General features: G+C 44.0%; 1 protein-coding gene across 1 annotated transcript; it reads right to left on the bottom strand.

The window, feature by feature from the left end:
• Positions 1–324: 324 nt before the first annotated feature.
• limk2 (LIM domain kinase 2) lies at positions 325–18,267 on the bottom strand. The gene is made up of 16 exons (XM_086173842.1): positions 17,949–18,267; positions 17,635–17,731; positions 12,090–12,225; positions 9,229–9,338; positions 8,686–8,871; positions 6,846–6,951; positions 5,759–5,973; positions 5,479–5,665; positions 5,305–5,391; positions 4,918–5,049; positions 4,434–4,490; positions 3,874–3,939; positions 3,482–3,656; positions 3,333–3,388; positions 3,034–3,191; positions 325–1,612 (listed from the first exon to the last, which is right to left on the bottom strand). The coding sequence occupies exons 1-16, from the start codon at positions 17,968–17,970 to the stop codon at positions 1,399–1,401; spliced, it is 2,004 nt and encodes a 667-aa protein (XP_086029968.1). The 5' UTR covers positions 17,971–18,267; the 3' UTR covers positions 325–1,398.
• Positions 18,268–19,142: the final 875 nt, after the last annotated feature.

Here is a 19,142-nt window from a genome sequence, read left to right on the forward strand (position 1 = left end):
TCAGTATATTCATTCAGTCATTCATTCATTCACCCTGAACCCCTGCCAGCAAATCACAAGGCCACATACAGAGACATGCAACCATTCACCTTCTCATTCACACATGGTATCAAGAAATGCAATAATTCAGTCCCTAATTCACAAATCTTAAAAAGACATGCAATAATTCACTCCCTCATTCACACATCATTTAGAAACATACAACCCTACCAGTAACTGTAGGGACCTTTCATGAATAGTCTCTTGCCCTCTTTTCCTTTACAGTTTAGCTGCAATTCTTACTTTTAAACTCAAAAGCAAAGAATGACAACTATAACTTTGAAGGTTTTTCTGAAGGGTTTATTCATCCAACACTATCGGGGTATAAATAGTGGTCGTCAGTACCTTGCATAATGCTGATAAGGCAAAACGTCCGTCGTTAACAAAATGTCTGGAAAAGTCTAAACAGGTCCCATTAGAAAACAAAATCTTATTAAAAAGGAATCATTATGTACATATCTATGTACAATTAATCAGGACGAGACAAATCCAGTTCTTCTGTACAAAGGTGTTGTTTCATGGTCATTTCTGACATATTTAATAAGAATCTCTTTTTAAAAAAAAAAAGCAGAGTTCAAAAGAGATTCTTGCTAAATTTAATTGAAGCAAACACCTGGTTTTTGATGAAAACCTCAATCAGAGTGTCAGTTTGGCAAAAAAAAATAAAAAAAAATAAAATCAAGTTTAGTCAACATCTAAGAAATAAGACAAAAAATAGAATAGATTTAGTGGTGCGTCAATGGTCAACGGCACTTCTGTGTCTCAGTTGATCAGACTATGTGCCGTCACTCCGTTTCACATCTGATCTGTTTACTCCGGCACGGCACGAATCAGCCGAGCGAGTCAAGTATTCCTGTTCCTGCTCTTCTGCAGTCAAGTGATCCCTCTGCTGGACAAGAATGTATCTGTGCATTCCACAAGCGGCGAACAACAACCTCCGTGCCAAAAACACAAAACTGCGTCACACGGGGACTTGGATGTGTGAGTGTGTGCTGTTTTTTTGAGCAACTCTGTGTGTGTGTGTGTGTGTGTGTGGGTGTTCTTCTCCCGGGAACTGGACAACGCAGAGTTACATTTTGTCTTCGGACACAGTAAACATTAGTACGACCCCAGAGCGGCTGAGTGAGTTAAAAAAAAATAAAAAAAAAAAGAAGAAAAGAAGCAATTCCAACTTCTTCTCTTGAAATGCGTCGTTCACTCACGTTGCAGTTCTACGGCACTGAAGTTCAGCTACCTCGGGTTCTGTTTCTGATATGGCTCCAGTCCAGCTTTCCTCTTTTTCTCATCCTGGTATTAGTGCAGCAGGTCAGAGGGGTCGTGAACAGGGAAGAGGAGTGGGGAACGGGGGGACGGGGGGGTCTAAGTGCCTTCGTCTGCGGTGCTGGAACAGTCCGGGGAGGCCGTCTGCGGCATTTGCGGCCCGTCTGCGCTTTGTGCCGCAGAACTGTCTTTGGGCCAGTGGAGCCTGCTCAGACTCAGGTGCAGTTCATCCAGTTCGGCAGGTAAGGGGATTCCAAGCTCCTGGTTGAGGGACAGAGCCTTAAAGTAGTCCTCCAGCTTCTGGAATGTTGGACTAATGGAGGAGGAGAGAGGGGAGACGGTTGCAGTTAAAAACAACAAGGTCGAAGGTCACCACTGCCACCGTTGGAGAACGGTTGGCTCTCAGCAAACTCCTTGCATCAAACTGGGTCGGTTTGATCACACAGACAATGGAGGCACTGCAGAACCCCTTTTGCCTGGCATCAAAATAAGTTTTAGGAGAGCTGACTGCAAATAAGTAGCACCATATTGAGCACTCCATGTGATCCGATCCATCTCAAGACCTTCAGGGACTGGGCAATCATGTGCAACGGCACACATAATTAGGTGTAAAAAAAAAAAAAAAAAATCCCTAATCTGGTTTGAGTCTTTTACAAATAAATTCAGACGTTTGACAGCGGTGCATATGTGGATTAGATGCAGGGAAGGTCTTCATGGCTAGCCGCTCCCACCAGTCACAGCTGGATTTAAAAGGAGCTGCATAAATAAGCGTTCTTTTCCGTTTTTCCTCCTTCAGCTGTCAAGCAGGCTACTTTCCATGCTTAAGAAAAAGGCAAAAACAAAGGTTTAAGGAGCATCATCTGGCTGCAAATTCTTTTTCACAGCCTCTCTATCATGGCTATCTGTGTGCAGATTACTGGCTGTGACAGCACTTTTTTTTACCACTTTCACTGACAAATGCTTGCTTTGTTTTGGTCCTCCCAAATCAGCTTTGTGGACGTAGTGACAAGATCTCGGATGATACTTGACACCCATTGATACCAGATGTGAATGAAATCAGGCAAAAACAAGATCATCATATGATCTCGACCAGGGGTGGGCGATTATTTTGGCTGGCGGGCCACATGTCACATGCGTTTTTAAACGCGGGCCAATTAGGCATCATGTAAATTGGACAAAATGAAAATTGCAATTTAAATTTGAAAATTTTTGACATTTTATTTCTACTTGAAAATCATTAATGATCATATAAATGCACCAACATTATTTTGTATGCGATCATCCATACGAAATTAGACAAAAGGAAAAAAAAAAAAGGTATTCCTAAATTGAAGGTTAAATGAAAATATTCAAAGAAAATAGTTTGGCGGGCCAGATAAAAAAGCAAATCGGGCCGGATGTCTGATCGAGACCCTCAGATGTTAGAGGGGGTCTAAGATGTATAAAAATTGATCATTATACACTTCTGGCAAATTGTTACTGCAGAGATTTCATGTTCTTTTATATTTCTAAAAGATAGAGCGCAAGAGGTGAATATTTGTCCCCTGACAGTTTTCCCCTGTGGAAACAATCTGCTCCCAGCTGCCCACGCGTGATCGAACCATCTGAGAACGGACGTCCACCGCACCACGTTTGAGACGGAGCAGCAACTGCACAAGTCCGGCAGACACGGCTCGCCGTACTGCTTTGACTAGCTGTGAGCCATGGCACTTTATGATAATGGCGGGAGCTCACCGGTTGTCTGGTATGAGGTCGCAGCAGGCGACAGCCAGCGGGAAAAATGGCGGGGGACAATCTTCGGGTAGGAACTTCTCCACAAACTTCCCAACGTTCAGGCCAAAGTCCAGGTTCCTGGGGAGGCATTCCGGGTCTGCATAGACTTTTCCAATGATCTACATGATGGGAAGTAAAGGTCAATGAAGGCATCAACCTCTGTCATTTCTGCATTTTACATTTCTAAAGATTTCTAGACGATTACTTAGTAATATAACATGTTCGACGTCAGAAAATGAAAACAATAAACATGTTCTTACCTCACAGAGAACAATCCCAAATGAGAAAATGTCCACCTTCTCATCATAACGTTTACCTGAAACGTAACAAAGGAGAAAAGGTAAGTCAAATCGGACAAACTTGACTGGACAAAACTCCAAGATATTCCATATGTTGTAGTCCTGCTCACCATTCAGCATCTCTGGCGCCATCCAGTACGGGTTTCCGACGACCGTGTACCTCTTTTTTCGGTCGATGCGCCTGAACACCCTCTTCTTGTTCGAGGTTTTCTCAGGAGTCGGTTTGACTTTCTCTTCCAAGATGAGTCGTGACAATCCAAAGTCGGCGACAACCACGGTGTTGTCCTGGCGAAAGACGACAAAACAGGTGGTGTCACTACTGACGAGGAAGCCACGTAAAATACAGAGAGAATAAATGGCTCAACAGGTTTCATAGATACATAGCTTGTAGATTGATTGGCTTAATTCACAAACAATCGGTTCATATTATAATAAATAACCGTTACGCAGCTATAGAAGAGTGCCTTGTAGATGCGGCGGCAGGATTTGACATTTCACCTACCAGTTTAACCAGGCAGTTGTGGGAGTTGAGGTCTCTGTGTATGATGCTCATGGAGTGAAGGTAGGCCTGGAAGGAGGAGGAAAGCCTCTAGGTCAGATCTGCTAAATTACAGGATCAGGCCCTGATGGGGTTGTGCTTTTTTTCACAAGTACAAGAAGAAAACGGCGGCATTACATGCAAATTTTTTAGCGATAACGTTCTTGGCCTTTCGGTTACGATGAGCCACAAAAAATGGCTCAAAAGTGGAATTGGATGTCCGGTTTTTGAGAGCCACTGTCATGCCAGTATATTAGGAGTTTATGTCGCCAGATGTTGCTGTCCCTCTTTAGACACCTGCCACGCCATCAGGTTGGGATCTGCCGTGACTGTCTTTTTTTTTTTGGTTTTGATTAGTGAACTGTCGGCAAAGTAAAATCCAGGTTTACATGATGTAACATAAACTGTCATAAAATCTAACGTTGGGCCTTCAAATAACACCCTGAAGCATATTTACCTATGAATTGGCGGCCGAAAATGAAGTCAAATATTTTACTGGGGAGTTTCTCGAGAGGCCAACTCACCATGCCGGAGGCAATGCTGTTTGCAAAGCTCACCCTCTGCTCCCAAGGAAATGGATCCTAACCAGGACAACAATGAGACAAACAAATCAGACATAAAACATAGAAAAAAGGGAATACACTCATGGGCATGAAAGTTGTCTGAGGCATCTGAACAAAGGAAATAGGACAGTCAAGTCCAAACTAATTTCTGTCTCATTTACAGAAAAAACACAATGTTCCGTTTACCGCTGAGTTGCGGGGAAAATTTCACCTGGGAGCACTTTGTGCTGCTTTTCATGTCTTGGCCAGTTGACATACCAGCCAGCCCACCAAATAACCCTCTATCAGAGCAGAGTTTACTTCAGGTCAGGCCCCTCCCGCCGGCCCTGGGTCCTGCCCGGTTTCTAAGCTTGCGTCGGTTTCTGCTCCGCCGGACTGGAGGGGCTTTTTTTGTGTGTGTTTCTCCCGTGAGGCGGTGTCGACAAAGTAAACGAGCTGAACTCACGGTGTCCCGGATGAAATCTTTGAGGGTTCCTCCTTCGATGTACTCGGTGATCAGATTGAGCTTCTTGTCCTTGTACAGCACGCCGATGAACTTTAAAACGTGGGGGTGGTCGAGACTCCGCAATACTTTGACCTATAAATATGTGAAGAAAAGAGATTGAGGTCATGGTAATCTAATCGATCCTCCTGACAAACCAGCTGGTGATATATGATAAAGAAGCATTCAATACAAGGGTTTTAATAAGTGCGGGGAAAGTCTCAAAATAAGAAGGAAAAAGGTTAATATTTGAACATCGGCTCTTCAGTTTTGGCTTTAAAAAAATCTGCAGCCCACACACAGGATTCTGCTTCATCTATGCAGAAGCGCACGCCATCTGCTCCCGGTTACCTCTTGGAGGAAAGTCTTCTGTGTCTCTTCGTCACAGCGGATCAGCTCCTTCATTACCATCACCTCCCCAGTGGCTTTGTGAGTAACCTGTGGGCAAACAGACCATCCTAAATCACGGCCCCCCATGGAGGATACCTGGGGGGGGCGACGAAACACTGGGAAATCAAGAGCGACCTTGATGGCTTGTCCGAAGAAGCCTTTGCCTAAGATTTCGCCATGGATGAGGTCGCACGGCCTGAAGATGCGATGGGAGCAGCTACTGGAGGACCTCAGAGATTCGGAACGTCCGATGTCTCGTGTGATAAACGTCTGTTCTTTGGGTGAATTTGGCCCGGGGGACTTGCATATGCTGTTGCTGCGCCTGAACAAGAGAAGGATACGAACGCTATTCAGGTACCTGTTCAATACAGCCCATAAGAGCACAGGCTGCATAATGCGTATCAACCACACAAACCTCAAGGACCTCCTTTTCAGTGTCCCCTCATCCACCACGTCAGTTCTCTCCAGGACGGCGTTTGACGGTACGGACAGGCGCATGCGGGAGGTCGCAGGGGCGCCCAGTGGGTTTCTGGGTGATCCCAGCCTCAGCTGGTCCAAACGCTGCCGGACTGGGTCATATTCAATCAGCAGCTGCAGCGTGTGACTGGTGCGATGAATAAGATCGTCGACCTACAAAATGGAAAATAAATAAATAAATAAATAAATAGATAAATAAATAAATAACAGATTACGTTGTAATGTGACAGCTGGGTAGGTTCTGATCAATTTACAACATTTGGTAAATGGTCTCAGCTAAAAAAAAAGCTCTTTCACACCTTGTAGTTTCAGAGTGCTTTACATTAGACTGCCCTCACATATTCGCGCACGCACGGATGCATGATCATGCAAGTGGCTTGCCAGGCAATGGGGAGTGACTTGGGCTTCAGTGACTGCCCCAGGATATTAAACCGGCGACCATCCGATCCGAGGAACGGAGCCACAGCTGCGCGTAAAGGATTTGGATCACTTTCTTAAAATGGTAATTTCTTAATTACTGACAATTTTGATCAAATGTACAGCTACCACAAGCTACTTTACATATGTTCCCCACTATGATGATGACAATGAATGGAATAAATCCTAAACCTAATCCCAGACTAAACATATATAGTTCTGCATAGTAAAGTACATGAAGTCTTTAAAAGTGGGATTGTTAATCATTGGCAAACAAAAGCCTGACCTGACTACAGGAAAGGTAACAACTGAACTCGACCTTTCTTGTGGAATGTTGAAATGTGTTGGAGAAAAAAGAAAAGAAAATCAAAGCCAAGAATAAAGACTGAGCTGGCAGACAAACAATAGCGTTGGGTTGTGGGAATTACTGCTGCAGTCATTCAACATACCTTCGGAAGAATGCATTAATAATGTGGGAATGTAAGGAATGTGTAGTTAATGTAAGATAAAAAAAACGGTTTTGCGAATTGCACACGAGGAATGGAAGCGTTTAAAAGGACACTGAACTCAGGAGTCTTAGGTGACTGTACAACATGTGAAAAAAATACCTCTTCCTCCATCAACGTGCCCACAGGAAGGCCATTAATCTCCAGGATCCGGTCCCCAACGTGGATGGCATTCCGCACCTCTGGACTGATGAGCATCCCTCTGACCCTGGTGGCAACATGACACCGACAACACTGTGTTAGCTGTTGCATTAAGGGAGGGAGGTGTGGGGTTAAAGGCAGAGAAGTTCACGGATGCTTGAGCTACAAGTATAAAAAAGTATTTAGTCAGCCACCACCTGTGTAAGTTCCCCCACTTAAAAAGATGAGAGAGGCCTGTAATTTTTATCATAGGTACACTTCAACTATGCAAGACAGAATGCGAAAAAAAAAGATCCAGAAAATCACACTGTCAGATTTTTAAAGAATTTATTCGCAAATTATGGTGTAAAATAAGTATTTGGTCAAGAACAAAAGTTCATCTCAATAATTTGTTATATACCCTTTGTCTGTCTGCAACGACAGAGGTCAAACATTTTCTGTAAGTCTTCACAAGGTTTTCACACACTGTTGCTGCTATTTTGGCCCATTCTTCCATGCAGATCTCTTCTAGAGCAGTGTTGTTTTCAGGCTGTCGCTGGGCAACACGGATTTTCAACTCTCTTCAAAGATTTTCTATGGGGTTTAGATTTGGAGACTGGCAATGCCACACTGGGATCTTCAAATGCTTCTTACGGAGCCACTCCTTCGTTGCCCAGGGCGTGTGTCTGGGATCATTGTCCTGCTGAAAGACCCAGCCATGTTTCATCTTCAGTGCCCTTGCTGATGGAAGGAGGTTTTCACTCAAAATCTCACAATACATGGCCCCGTTCATTCTTTCCTTTACATGGATCAGTCGTCTACCCCCATGCTTCACAGTAGGTATGGTGTTATTTGGATGCAACTCAGCATTCATTCTCCACTAAACACAGCAAGTTGATTTTTTACCAAAAATTTCTATTTTGGTTTCACTGGACCATAGGACATTCTCCCAATCCTCTTCTTGGTCATTTAAATGCTCTCTAGCTAACTTCAGACGGGCCGGGACACATACTGGCTTCAGCAGGGGGACGCGTCTGGCACTGCAGGATTTGAGTCCCTGGCGGCGTATTGTGTTACTTTGGTCCCAGCTCTCTGCACGTTGCTCACCGTTCTTGTGATCATTTTGACCCCACAGGGGTGAGATCTTTCGTGGAGCACCAGATCGACGATTATCAGTGGTCTTGTATGTCTTCCATTGTGTAATAATTGCTTCCACAGTTGATTTCTTCACACCAAGTTGCTTACCTATAGCAGATTCAGTCTTTCCAGTCTGGTGCAGGTCTGCAGTTTTGTTTCTGGTGTCCTTTGACAGCTCTTTGGTCTTGGCCATAGTGGAGACTTGAATGCGACTGTTTGAGGTTGTGGACAGGTGTCGTTTATACTGATAACCAGATCAAACAGGTGCCACTAATACAGGTAACATGTGGAGGACTAAGGCGCCTCTTAAAGAAGAAATTACAGGTCTGTGAGAGCCAGAATCTAGCTTGTTTGTAGTTGACCAAATACTTATTTTCCATCATAATTTGCAAATAAATTCTTAAAAAAAAAATCAGATAATGTGATTTTCTGGATTTTTTTCCGCATTCTGTCTCTCATAGTTGAAGTGTACCTATGATGAAAATTACCTCTATCATCTTTTTAATGTGCACAATTGGTGGCTGACTAAATATTTTTTTGCCCCACTGTGTAAGAGAGTATGATCAATTTGCTTCAAATTAAAGTTTTGCTGCCAATCACCAGTCTTCATATAGCCCTTGCTGTCTGGAGAGAGCAATAGGTGACTGGACAATAAGACAGGGATCTGAGTTTAGGTGCCACCTACTCTTTGACTTGAACACTCGCTGAGCCGTTGACGTCCCTCAGCACTGAGACAGAGAAGCCCCTCTTGCCGTTGGCGGCGGAAGGCATGGAGATCAGTGTCACCGTGTGGGGCAGGGAGTCCAGGACACAGTCGTGGGAACGCTTTTCCAACATGGGTGTAAGGACAACTTGCTTGTAGCACTTCCCACTGCGCACAAGAGGGGAGGGATTGAATCATCGCATGCATCAACCCGGGGTCGCTTTCAAAGTTTCGGTTCAAAGGACAGGAAATTGGAGGAGTCAGACACAAGGACACCCAGTCTGAACTGAATACTCGGTTAAACAGCAAGTCAGAAAACAGGTCATCTATGAGTAACAGCGGGGAATATGGCCGAATGCTATTAAATTAAAAGTCATCCATATGTGGGAGCCACAAACTGGATGCTAAATCAAATAAACTTCAAATGCAGTAATTTCATCATCTCTTCTTTCAGCTCGCTAATATGTTGTCGGCAAATACAACAAACAAAAATGTGAATACGGAAGGACGTTGCGAGGAACTTACCAGTAAAGTTTGGATCGTTCGACTAAGGCGTAGGTATCCCTGTCTTCAATTACCACCTTGCAACTCAGACATAGGAAGCACTCGGGATGGTACTTGAGTTCTCCGGCCACCTGGAACCACAAATAAAAATCCTAAAACGGTATTCAGAACTCAAATCCGTCCGAGAGCAGGAGGAAGCGATACTGTCGGCGGAGAAGTCGTTGTGTTGTTCTGCTGGTTCGAGCGCGCCTCGGGCTGCTTTCTGCGCTCCGCCTACTGTGAGCGGTGACAAAGTCCTAACACCTGCTTCACCCTCAGCCTGTCTGGAATCTGCTATGATGTCACTGGGAGTCTGAGCCACCGTTTTGTAGTTCTCACACTTCCAGCCCTTCTGAAACAGGCAGACACGTGCACTCTCTTTCATCAACACTGAATGATTTCTCCATTGTTTTTGTTTTTGTTTGTTGTTTTTTTCATGGTGTGCCGCAAATTAGTCTGGCCTCTCTCATGCGAGATGAGATCATGTAAACCTCAAGGGATCATTGCCACATACCTGGACTTTGCATGTGCTGCTTTCAGGTTCAATTACTGTATACAGTTATTAAAAGCCCAGTCACAGGAGGAATCAATAGAAATGATCGGATGACAGAAAGAGGAAGAAACGCAAAATAGCAGCATGGTGTTTGATCTGCAGAAATTATGTTTCATACGCATGATTTATACCACTTATACCCGACCTCCAGCATCGTTTTATTAAAAGAATATTTCAAACGGCCAGGGAAACACAGACAGATTTGATATCACGACATTACGCTGGGAATTCCAGCTCGATGAGTGTTAAACAGAAATGCCGATTCAGTTGCACCCCCCCACCCCCCCGACAGCCGACCACAGCTCTGAGTGAGTGCTGGGAAAGGATTCCCTGCTGCTGGGGAGAGATTAGAATGATGTCAGCCAAAGTAATGGGGCATCTCACGAGTCTGTCTGCAACTCCGTGCTTCAGAGCCAAAAAAAACTGTAGCGCTGGCAGCGCTCGCGACCTGCCCGGAGTGTCTCGACAGCAAGACGGACAAACACAGCTACGGCCATTCAGACCTTCAAGCGGGACTTGTTTGGATGATTGAAAATGAGAATCTGCCAGGAAAAACATTCTGGTGAGTAGTAGAATTAATCATTGAATTAAATTACAAAACAAAGAAATAATTAAAACCGTGTGTGTGTGTGTGTGTGAGGAGACGAGACCGGGGCATTAAAGGGAATTTCTTCGAGGAGAAGAAGCTGCACTCCGCTGTCATCGTCTGCCTGAAGTCCACATTGGGTCTTTTCCTGGCGACAAGGCAGCAATGCCAATCACCTCTGCCAAAAAAAAACCCTGGGTGATGACGCAGAATGCCAGGACTAAATGGAAGAATCCGTTATGTGTGTAGCTTGGCGGCACACAGAGAGAGTTTAGATTGGCTCTACGTTGGATAAGTAAAGGCAAAACATCCCAGTTGCAAAAAGTCTGAGCTGCTGCCATCCTACTACTGCACTGTATTTCTTTATCTTGCAGATAAAGAGCTGTGGGCTTAAAACTAAAGAAATTTATCAGGTGCTTGTTTTCACTTCACGGTCATAATGCATGATGCTCAACAAATGCAGTTCAAAGATTAATCCATTATTGTAAATTTCATGTCAGTTTCTCCCACTGTCCATTCTTTTGCAGTCTAATGGCAACGAAGCAGCCAATATGCTGGATTCGAAAACCATCACGTGTGCTTAAGTCTTCCTAGCAGTCGCTCTCCGTGCTAGCAGAGGTGAACTGTGGAGAACTTCTGCACAAAGAGGCAAAAGAGTGGGGCCTCGAGGGGTTCGAGTAATTCACAAGTGAGGTTGTGACGTTCAGCGGCAGCCCATGTAAGGCCTCAGTCATCTGTAAATGCAATCACTGCGTCCCCTGGATTTAAATGGCACGGTTGTATTGAACTCGAACCACAGGGAGACGCTGGAATACGGAGAGTGCTGGCACAGATTGTGGGTATTCAGGGATTATGTAACAAAAAAGGGAAAGATTGTTTACAATAGTTGCAGGATCGTAGCAGTGCGGAGTTTAAAGGCCTCGCCGTTTCATGTAATCGCTCTCCCTCACAAGACCAGAACTGACAGTATAACGACAAGTTAATGGCTTTCGAGCTTCAGGGGCCTGGTTGGCTGAACTGGCTCTTTAAAAGAAAAAAAGCAAAACAAAACATGAAAAAAAAAAATCCAAGACTGCAACTTCCTGCCAAGACTGAAAAAACAGCTCAAAGAAATTTTTTTTCGACAGATGTACTGGTTTTGCATAGAACCAGTGTGTCCAGCGCATGAGGAAAATAAAAACAAATTATAACCATAGTAATGGAGAAGTGGCTGCTTTTTTCACCATTTCGTCTACTCATGAAGCATTGGGTTATACTCAGGGAAAATCCTACATTAGTCATTATTGCTATCCCTGCAGTTGATTGCTTCTGTAAAGAACAGCCTGGAATACCAAGAATACCTGGAATATAGCCACCATCCCAAAGATGGTGTCTTGTGCATTTTTTAGCATACATGTCAGCAAAAAATTCTTCCAGATAAAGTGCTTTCACAGTCGTGCATTGCAGAACGCCTGTAATCCGGTAAAGTCAGAATCACATTGGCGGATGATGGGATTATAGTCAGAACCTTAATCACTTTAATCTTAAATCTCAGATTTAAAAAAAAAAAAGGAATTATAAAGAGTGATGACGTTTTTATGAGTTACAATTTAAGACATTTCCTCATCCACTGCACACGTCACTTTAACATTTGTTTACTGTCCTATGGCAAAAAAAAACAAAAAAACAGGTGTAAACAGAGGAGCGTTTAATATTGTGACTCACCATGGCGGGTCCAGTCATGAGCAGGGAGCAGCCGTGACAGAGCTCCCCAAACTTTTCCCAGTAGTGTTTGCGGCAGTACAGCTTACCGTCCTTCTCGTAGTACCAGTTGGTCAGGTGGTCGCAGCACACTGAGCACCTGCGGGGGGGGGGGGAAGACAAAAACATCACCGGTTAAGTTAAGGGGGAGCACAGGGGCAGGGCTGGAGAACAAAGAAGTTACGGCAATTAACCGTGAACCCCTTCAATTACAAAGCTAATCCCTAATCCCTTTCAAGATAATACAAATGGAGTCCAAAACATTGGATGTCGATAATTAGGAGGGATGGATTCCTCCCTTCTGTTTTGAACGGTTGAATCTGCACTTTCAAATGTCTGTCCGCTGTACTGACATACTGCTTTAAAAACTGTTTTATTGATTTAAAAAAAAAAAAAAAAATCCAGACAAAGAAATAAGTGAAAGTAAAGTGTCATGATCCCTTCTGACCGATTACTGGCGTTTGACTAGTTTGCATTCTAACCTTTTGGACAATTTTCTTGGAGTTAGTTGGGTTATCTATCTGTTTATTCATTTATTAGTCAGGTCAAAGTCCTGTCTCCTAACATGAGGTGGGATGTGTTTATCGGCTGTGACGCAAAAAGGCACCCAGAGGAACTCATGATACTTTGGTATTCTACTCAGTTAATTTTCCCCAAAGGCTTATCAGTGGTTTGTGATGGGCAAGAGTGTGAAGGTTAATTAATTCAAATAAATGTAGCTGGAATGTAACGCCCTGCTTGATAGGCTTATGGGTTTCACAAGAGAGGATTATGGAGGAAATATGACACATTAAGTTAAACTCTTCTAAAATGTTTATGATGTCCTGGTAATATGGTACCCACAGAGAAAGCTGCAGCAAAAATGTGCCTGGTCTTGCGCGTCTGCTTTGTTTTAGAAAAGAGGACAAGATGGCACTATGAGTTTCACTTTTAAGAAAGTAGGTTTTGGCTGACTCGTTGGCAGAACAGGTTTGACCAACCTACAGAACAAAACTATCACTGACGGCTGCCAAATACGTCTATTCCAAGCACCTTAATAAGACCCAGCTGGTCAGGGAGGGGGGACAACGTGGGAAGCACTGTGTCAACAACCTACAGAATTCAATAAAAACAAGCTCAAAGGGAGGGGGGGGGGGGGGCATGGTGCAAGGGCAACCTTTCAGATCGTTGGAATAAGGGGGTTTAATTGTGCAGCGAAAGGAATTCCATCAGCCTGGTCAAAGGTGCTCAAAGGGGGCAGCTCTTCCAAGAATTCTGCTCGATCGAGTGTGTGATTGGGAGGAACGCTGCCACAAAACATCACACGCATGCAAAAAATAAAAAAAATACAAAAAAAACTGCTTAAGCTAAATGAAGACTTGAAAACTGGGGTAAGATACGGTCATGACTTTGGGACAAAATGTTCCTATCAAGGAATGCTCCAAATGCTGGCAGATGGGGCAGGCTACCTGCAGGCTATGAGCGTCCTTTGAACAATCTTTACTTGTTATGCAGAATGGGGCGGTGAGTTTGGCTGCCGAAATCCAAGCAAGGATGAGCCGCAATGTCAGGGAATTTATTTCATTCTATTAACTTTGTTGGTTTCGCTACATTCAAATTTGACTACTAACTTCACTAAATCACTGAAAATACCTCTCTACTTTTGTAGTTTCTTGAGTTGTATAATAATTTGACAGTTTTATGCGATCCAAACTTTCTCACTGCTTAGATACGAAAAGAAATCACGAATAACGAGTAAAATAAGACGCAGTAGTTGAAGAGTGAATGATGACGTGCAGCTGGGGTTGGAGGCGTGTTTTTGTTTTGATACTCAGCTGCTGCGGCGCTGGCCGCCGCCTGGTGCTGAGCGACACACGGGCCGAGGCTCGGTATTTCAGATCCAGGATTGTTGACTTTGCTAATGGCTTACGACATTTTTACAGTTTCACAATATTACTTGTGGGGGATTCGACCGATAATTGCGGAGCGTTCGGGAGTCATCAGCTGTGAGGCAGAGAATATTATTCTTAATTATTATCAGGGTGGGGGAATACAGCCACTCTGTGATGAAAGAGACCGGATTCATGAGACACAGTGATGAAGAAAATCTGATGATGTACAAGTTGCATGGGCGACGGGACCGGCTAGACTTTAAGACAGCGGCTGCAAAGGCCACACACGTGGGGAAAATAGTGCAAACGGGACAATTCAGAAATCTTGTGATATCCGCCACGGAATCCAGGTACACTTGAACTACGATGAGCTGTGACTCTAACTCGTCCTAGGATAAGATAGACCTTATTGATTCCGTAACAGGGAAATTCAATGTCACAGCAATATTACAAATAATGGAAATAGTAGAAGTAGAAAAAGAATTTAAAAAAATACATATATTCATTTTCCATTAACACCCAACTTCGAGCAGGTGTTGGCCACGAATTCCCTGAAATCTCATACTGTTTCGGACTTGTGTCTACTTGCAGGCCAATTATCGACAAATTGCGAGAGCTAAAAGCTATAACTCAAACGTATACATGGAGGAATGTCGAGGCGGGGCTGTTGTCGATAGCACAAATTTGTTTAAGAGGGAGTGTGGGGAATCTTTGTTTCGATTTTCACGTTAAAATACAAAAAAATGTGCGTTGATAATGGCTGCAAGACAGGTTTTCTTATGTTCTTGATTTTGAAAAAGCAAATGTAGACCATTTCTGCTTCGTAGATCTATTTCTAGATTACGTTAACGGTATTTGCATCAAAAATATGTTGTCAGTTGAACAGCTTGTCGGAGATATATGACCATGAGTGTTGGGTGGCCAAACCGACTTGTGTCCAAATGACAGGTACACAAAAAGAACATACTTGTTGAAAATGTATTATCTGCCTTTATTTTGCTGCAAATACTACATATTTTACCTCGATGTAATGGTGCTTACGAGAAAAAAAACAAATACTTCTGTCTATCATCAATAGAAGTGGGCAGGCCAAACTCAGGTGGTTTTCACCCAACAATAGAATGGTTCTGACTAAACAAACATGGCAAAATAAACATTACTCATTTCCTTCAATCCGCATTCCTAAAGTGTATTCCTCTGTTCCTGTGTAGTGCAGAGTGGCGGTAGAAGCGACGAACCTCCAGTCGTGGCCCTGGAAACTTGGGATAGGGAGGGTTTTACTTCTCATTGGCCCTTATCTCCAGGGTGTGTCGGTTCCGAATGCTCTCAATAACAACTTGTCTCCGAAAAGCAAGTAGGATAAATACATTTCCTTTTATATTTGAGGATCAGTCAAGAGTGTCAGATTACACTTAAAATACCCTTTGTGAGATCAGGACTGACAATGGAAACGGATTCTTTGCTCATGTAACTTAAGGACATTTTCATTTTTTTCCCCGAATGTAATTTTCTCATAACACTTTTTTTTTTTTTAACTAGACAAGGAGGTTGATGCCAACGCTAACCTAAACTCAGTGATTTTTCTGTTGGCATTCTTTCTCCATGAACATGAGTGGCGGGTAGGTAAGCAGCTGTGTAATTTGACTTTTCTCTCCCAATTACTTTTCGTGGAGTTAAAAGCCAAGAGGCTTTCTGGTTAGGACCTCTCAATTCCAGGACACAACAGTTACACTTATTCACAGATCACTCATTTAGTACATTATTTAGGGAATAAAGACAGTCATGTTCGCTTCCTTGTCAAAGTCTTAGCTTACAAAGTCAACAAGTTACCTCACTTCCCAAAAGGCTCCCTTTATATCTTCACAGCTTCAGCCAAATTAAAAGTTTTTGTTACATATATCACCTTTCAAATTCTAAATCTGTGATAACCATAAAAATAAGTGACCCGTCAGGCCTGAATTCCTTTTTTTTTAAAACAGTGAAACAAAACACTACACTACTTCCCAAACAATCCCAGCGAAACCGTTCGCAAATCTCAGGCGGCGTTTGAAACAGAATAATAAATGCGAAGCGTGTGTGTAGTCAGTGTCTGAGGCAGCGGAATCGCGTCTCTGAATCGCTGCTAAGGAATGCAGCGTGCAGCACTTGAGGGTGCAGTTACCTATAGGCCTTGGCAACACTGCCAGGTTTACTGGAACAAGAGCGACGTCAGCCTGCAAGAATGTTATAAGAGGTGGAGGGACGCAGAGGGCAGAGGGCAGCGCGTGGACAATGAACAATAGACGGGCATCACGTCGGGTGCGTTCGCTCTTGCCGGATAATTTCCCACAGGGTGCTGAGCTTTAAGTGAAACCGTTCGGCTGGTAAAAGTGTAAAGGATGTGTGGCGGCGATCCTGTTGTCAGAGTCGTCCAAGAAAAACACAAGCGAGGATTCAGACTTCTGAGGTTCGCACCGCAGCTCCTTTGAATAAGTTGCCCTGCGTGCGCCCCCGCCCTCACAGAAAACGCACCGCAAACACCTCTTCACCTAGAGGCTTTTCAACTGAAAAGACATCTGAGACAAAGCGGAGACCCCGATGCCAAAAAAATGTGAGGGAGTATCGGAATACAGCCGGGCTGGGGGGGATCAATGAGTAACGCGGCAGCAGTGCCAGGAACTTTGCTTCTGAAAAGATGAAAAGTTGCTGTATGAGCTCCTTGAAGAGACAGTGTTGGAAGGGGCCGAGTTACGTAAGGACACTGCGCTGCTTTTTAATAGCGCCAAACTTCAGGAGAGCTGTTGCAGTTATTAGAAACAGACAGCACATTGTCCACATTAAATCAGCTCCATTCTAATAGCTCTCTGGAAATACGGGACGACCTGGAGACCCAGACTTCGGTCACATTTCTGTCTATTTTCATCTCCTTTGAGAGAGAAACCTGTGCTTCTTTCTTATCAGAAGGGAAACATAAGGACGGAATCCAGGGCCCTCACACTTTTCTATGAGCATTTTGTCAGATGATTCAAGTTTAAAACTGCTAAAGTTGGATTAAAATATGTTGTCCCTTTTCTGAAAACCATCACTATAATATCTCCCTGGATGAAGCCGTGACTCTTGGGGGAGGGGAACACAACCCTGCACTGCAATGTGTGTACTGTATGTTCACTTCAAGTTCACCGGCCCCATGCAGGTTATCTCACAAGGGAGCGGTGACCTGTAAAAATCCAAGACGTTCACACTGCTCTCCAGTCGGGAAATCATTAAACTCCACTTTAGTCTGGAGTGAGACAGAGCAAAATCCTTCCTGCAGCACTGCAAGTTCTTCTCACTAGACCTGAACCTGGAGCGGGCAGACAACAGGCTAAAAGTGCAGGGTACATTCAAGAAAATAAACAATGCATGGGTTATGAAAGCGAAAGTTCTGGAGCATTCGCAAAAAACAAAAAAAAGTGGAAAACAAGCATGTTGACCAACACACAGCAAAAAACAAAAACAAAACATTGTGTCCGCAGCACCGCAACCGACCCCCCAGCCCCCGCCCCCCTCAGCGGGAACAAAGCGCACACTTGTCGGCCTGCGGCGGACCGAACCGAGGGTAGGTTGAGGGGGGATTGTCGTGCAAGGTGTGGATCCGTGTGTTGAGGGGGATAACTCACTGGAAGCAGGCGCTGTGCCAGGTGTCCTGGAGGACCGTGATGTGGAACGAGTCCTGCATTCTGCCTCCGCATCCCACGCAGTGACATTCATGTGTGCCTGGAGAAAACAACCAGCTGCAGTTTGATACGGAAAAATCCGATTGGAGCCGAACCGAGCCGAGAAGGAAAACCGGCTAATAGCAGGTGTTCGGCGTCGCGCTTAAACTGCTACGAAAAGACTTCAAGACAAATGCGTCGAACTTGGAGATGTCACATCACCGTCAAAGGAATTAAAAAAAAAACAATTTGGTGAAAACTTCGGCGTGGTCGCTCACCTCCGGCGTCTTCCATCGACATTCCCCCCGGAGCGTCGTCGATGTCTGCTCGGTTTCAGCGACGGTTCATGCTGAGGGAAGCACCTTCGGCTCCGTTCTCGACTCACCCCTCGTATTTCCGGGGACTCAAAAAGCGACAAAAAAAAACCCCTTACACTCACAAACCTCTCTTTGAGTCTGGACAGACAGCGTCGCAAACCCCCCTCCTTTTTCAGACGGGCAGCTTTTTCGCCGTTGGCAGGACAACTGACGTAATGCAGCCCCTACAAATTCCTGTACGGAAAGCGGAAAGGCTCAAGCGCCGCACCTGGAAATGGGAAACTGGCGCATTCGCTCCGAAACGGTAGTCAGTGACTATAGCGCCACCCTGTGGCCAAATTGGTGTATTACAATACAACTGGGATGGGTGATCATTTTGGCAGGCGGGACACATTTCTTATTTAATTTTTAAACGCAAGCCATATTATGTAAATTGAACAAAATGAACAATTTAAGTATTGAAAATTTTGTGCTATTTCATTTCAACTTGAAAATCATTAATTGTTTTGTACGTAATCATCCATACAAAATAAAACAAAAGGAATTTATAAATTAAATATTGATTGAAAATATTCAAAGAAGATTGTTTGGCCGGCCGGATAAAAAAGCAAAACGGGCTGGATGTGGCCCGTGGGCTGTAAAATGCTCAGGTTTGCAATAGAATTTTCAAAATTTTCTGTTATCATTCCATCGTCTGTCATTATCGTTCCCTGTACTTTTCCACTTCATCCTGGAATTTCCCCATCTCTCTCCGAGACACACTTCCATTAATCGTCTCAAGGCCCTGCAACGGTCTTAAAGATGGGTACCTTCTTACACCGGTCTTGATGTTAGGTACCGTTCACTTTCCAACTTCATGAATACCGCCACCCGTTTTGTATGCGGCACTGTACTTCTCAATGCCTGTATTGTTCACTCCATGTATAAAACATACTCACTATAACTAATAAATTGGAGTCCTGCTGGAAGAAAATAAGAATTGTGAGGTTTGGAAGATGCTGCGGTCAAGGCCCTCGAGGAAGAGTGAAGAGCAGAGTTATAGATAGAGCGAAAGTTGACATGAAGTTAGAAAAGAGGAGGTAGAGAATAGGTTTAGACGATTGATGTGCTAAAGAGAGCAGGTGAAAGGAAAAGAAGAAGACAATAGAATCAATG

Source organism: Fistularia commersonii, chromosome 26 (assembly GCF_037954325.1).
Source record: "Fistularia commersonii isolate RoL2024-O1a breed Wild chromosome 26, RoL_Fcom_v1.0, whole genome shotgun sequence".
NCBI classification, from domain to species: domain Eukaryota; kingdom Metazoa; phylum Chordata; class Actinopteri; order Syngnathiformes; family Fistulariidae; genus Fistularia; species Fistularia commersonii.

Excerpts from the sequence above, each read along its gene's own strand:
- limk2 (XM_086173842.1), bottom strand. The coding sequence starts at position 17,970 with ATGTCGATGGAAGACGCCGGAG. Across the intron at positions 8,872-9,228 it reads GAACGATCCAAACTTTACTG|TGGGAAGTGCTACAAGCAAG; the intron begins GTAAGTTCCTCG and ends TCTTGTGCGCAG. Across the intron at positions 3,940-4,433 it reads ACAGCATTGCCTCCGGCATG|GCCTACCTTCACTCCATGAG; the intron begins GTGAGTTGGCCT and ends TCCTCCTTCCAG.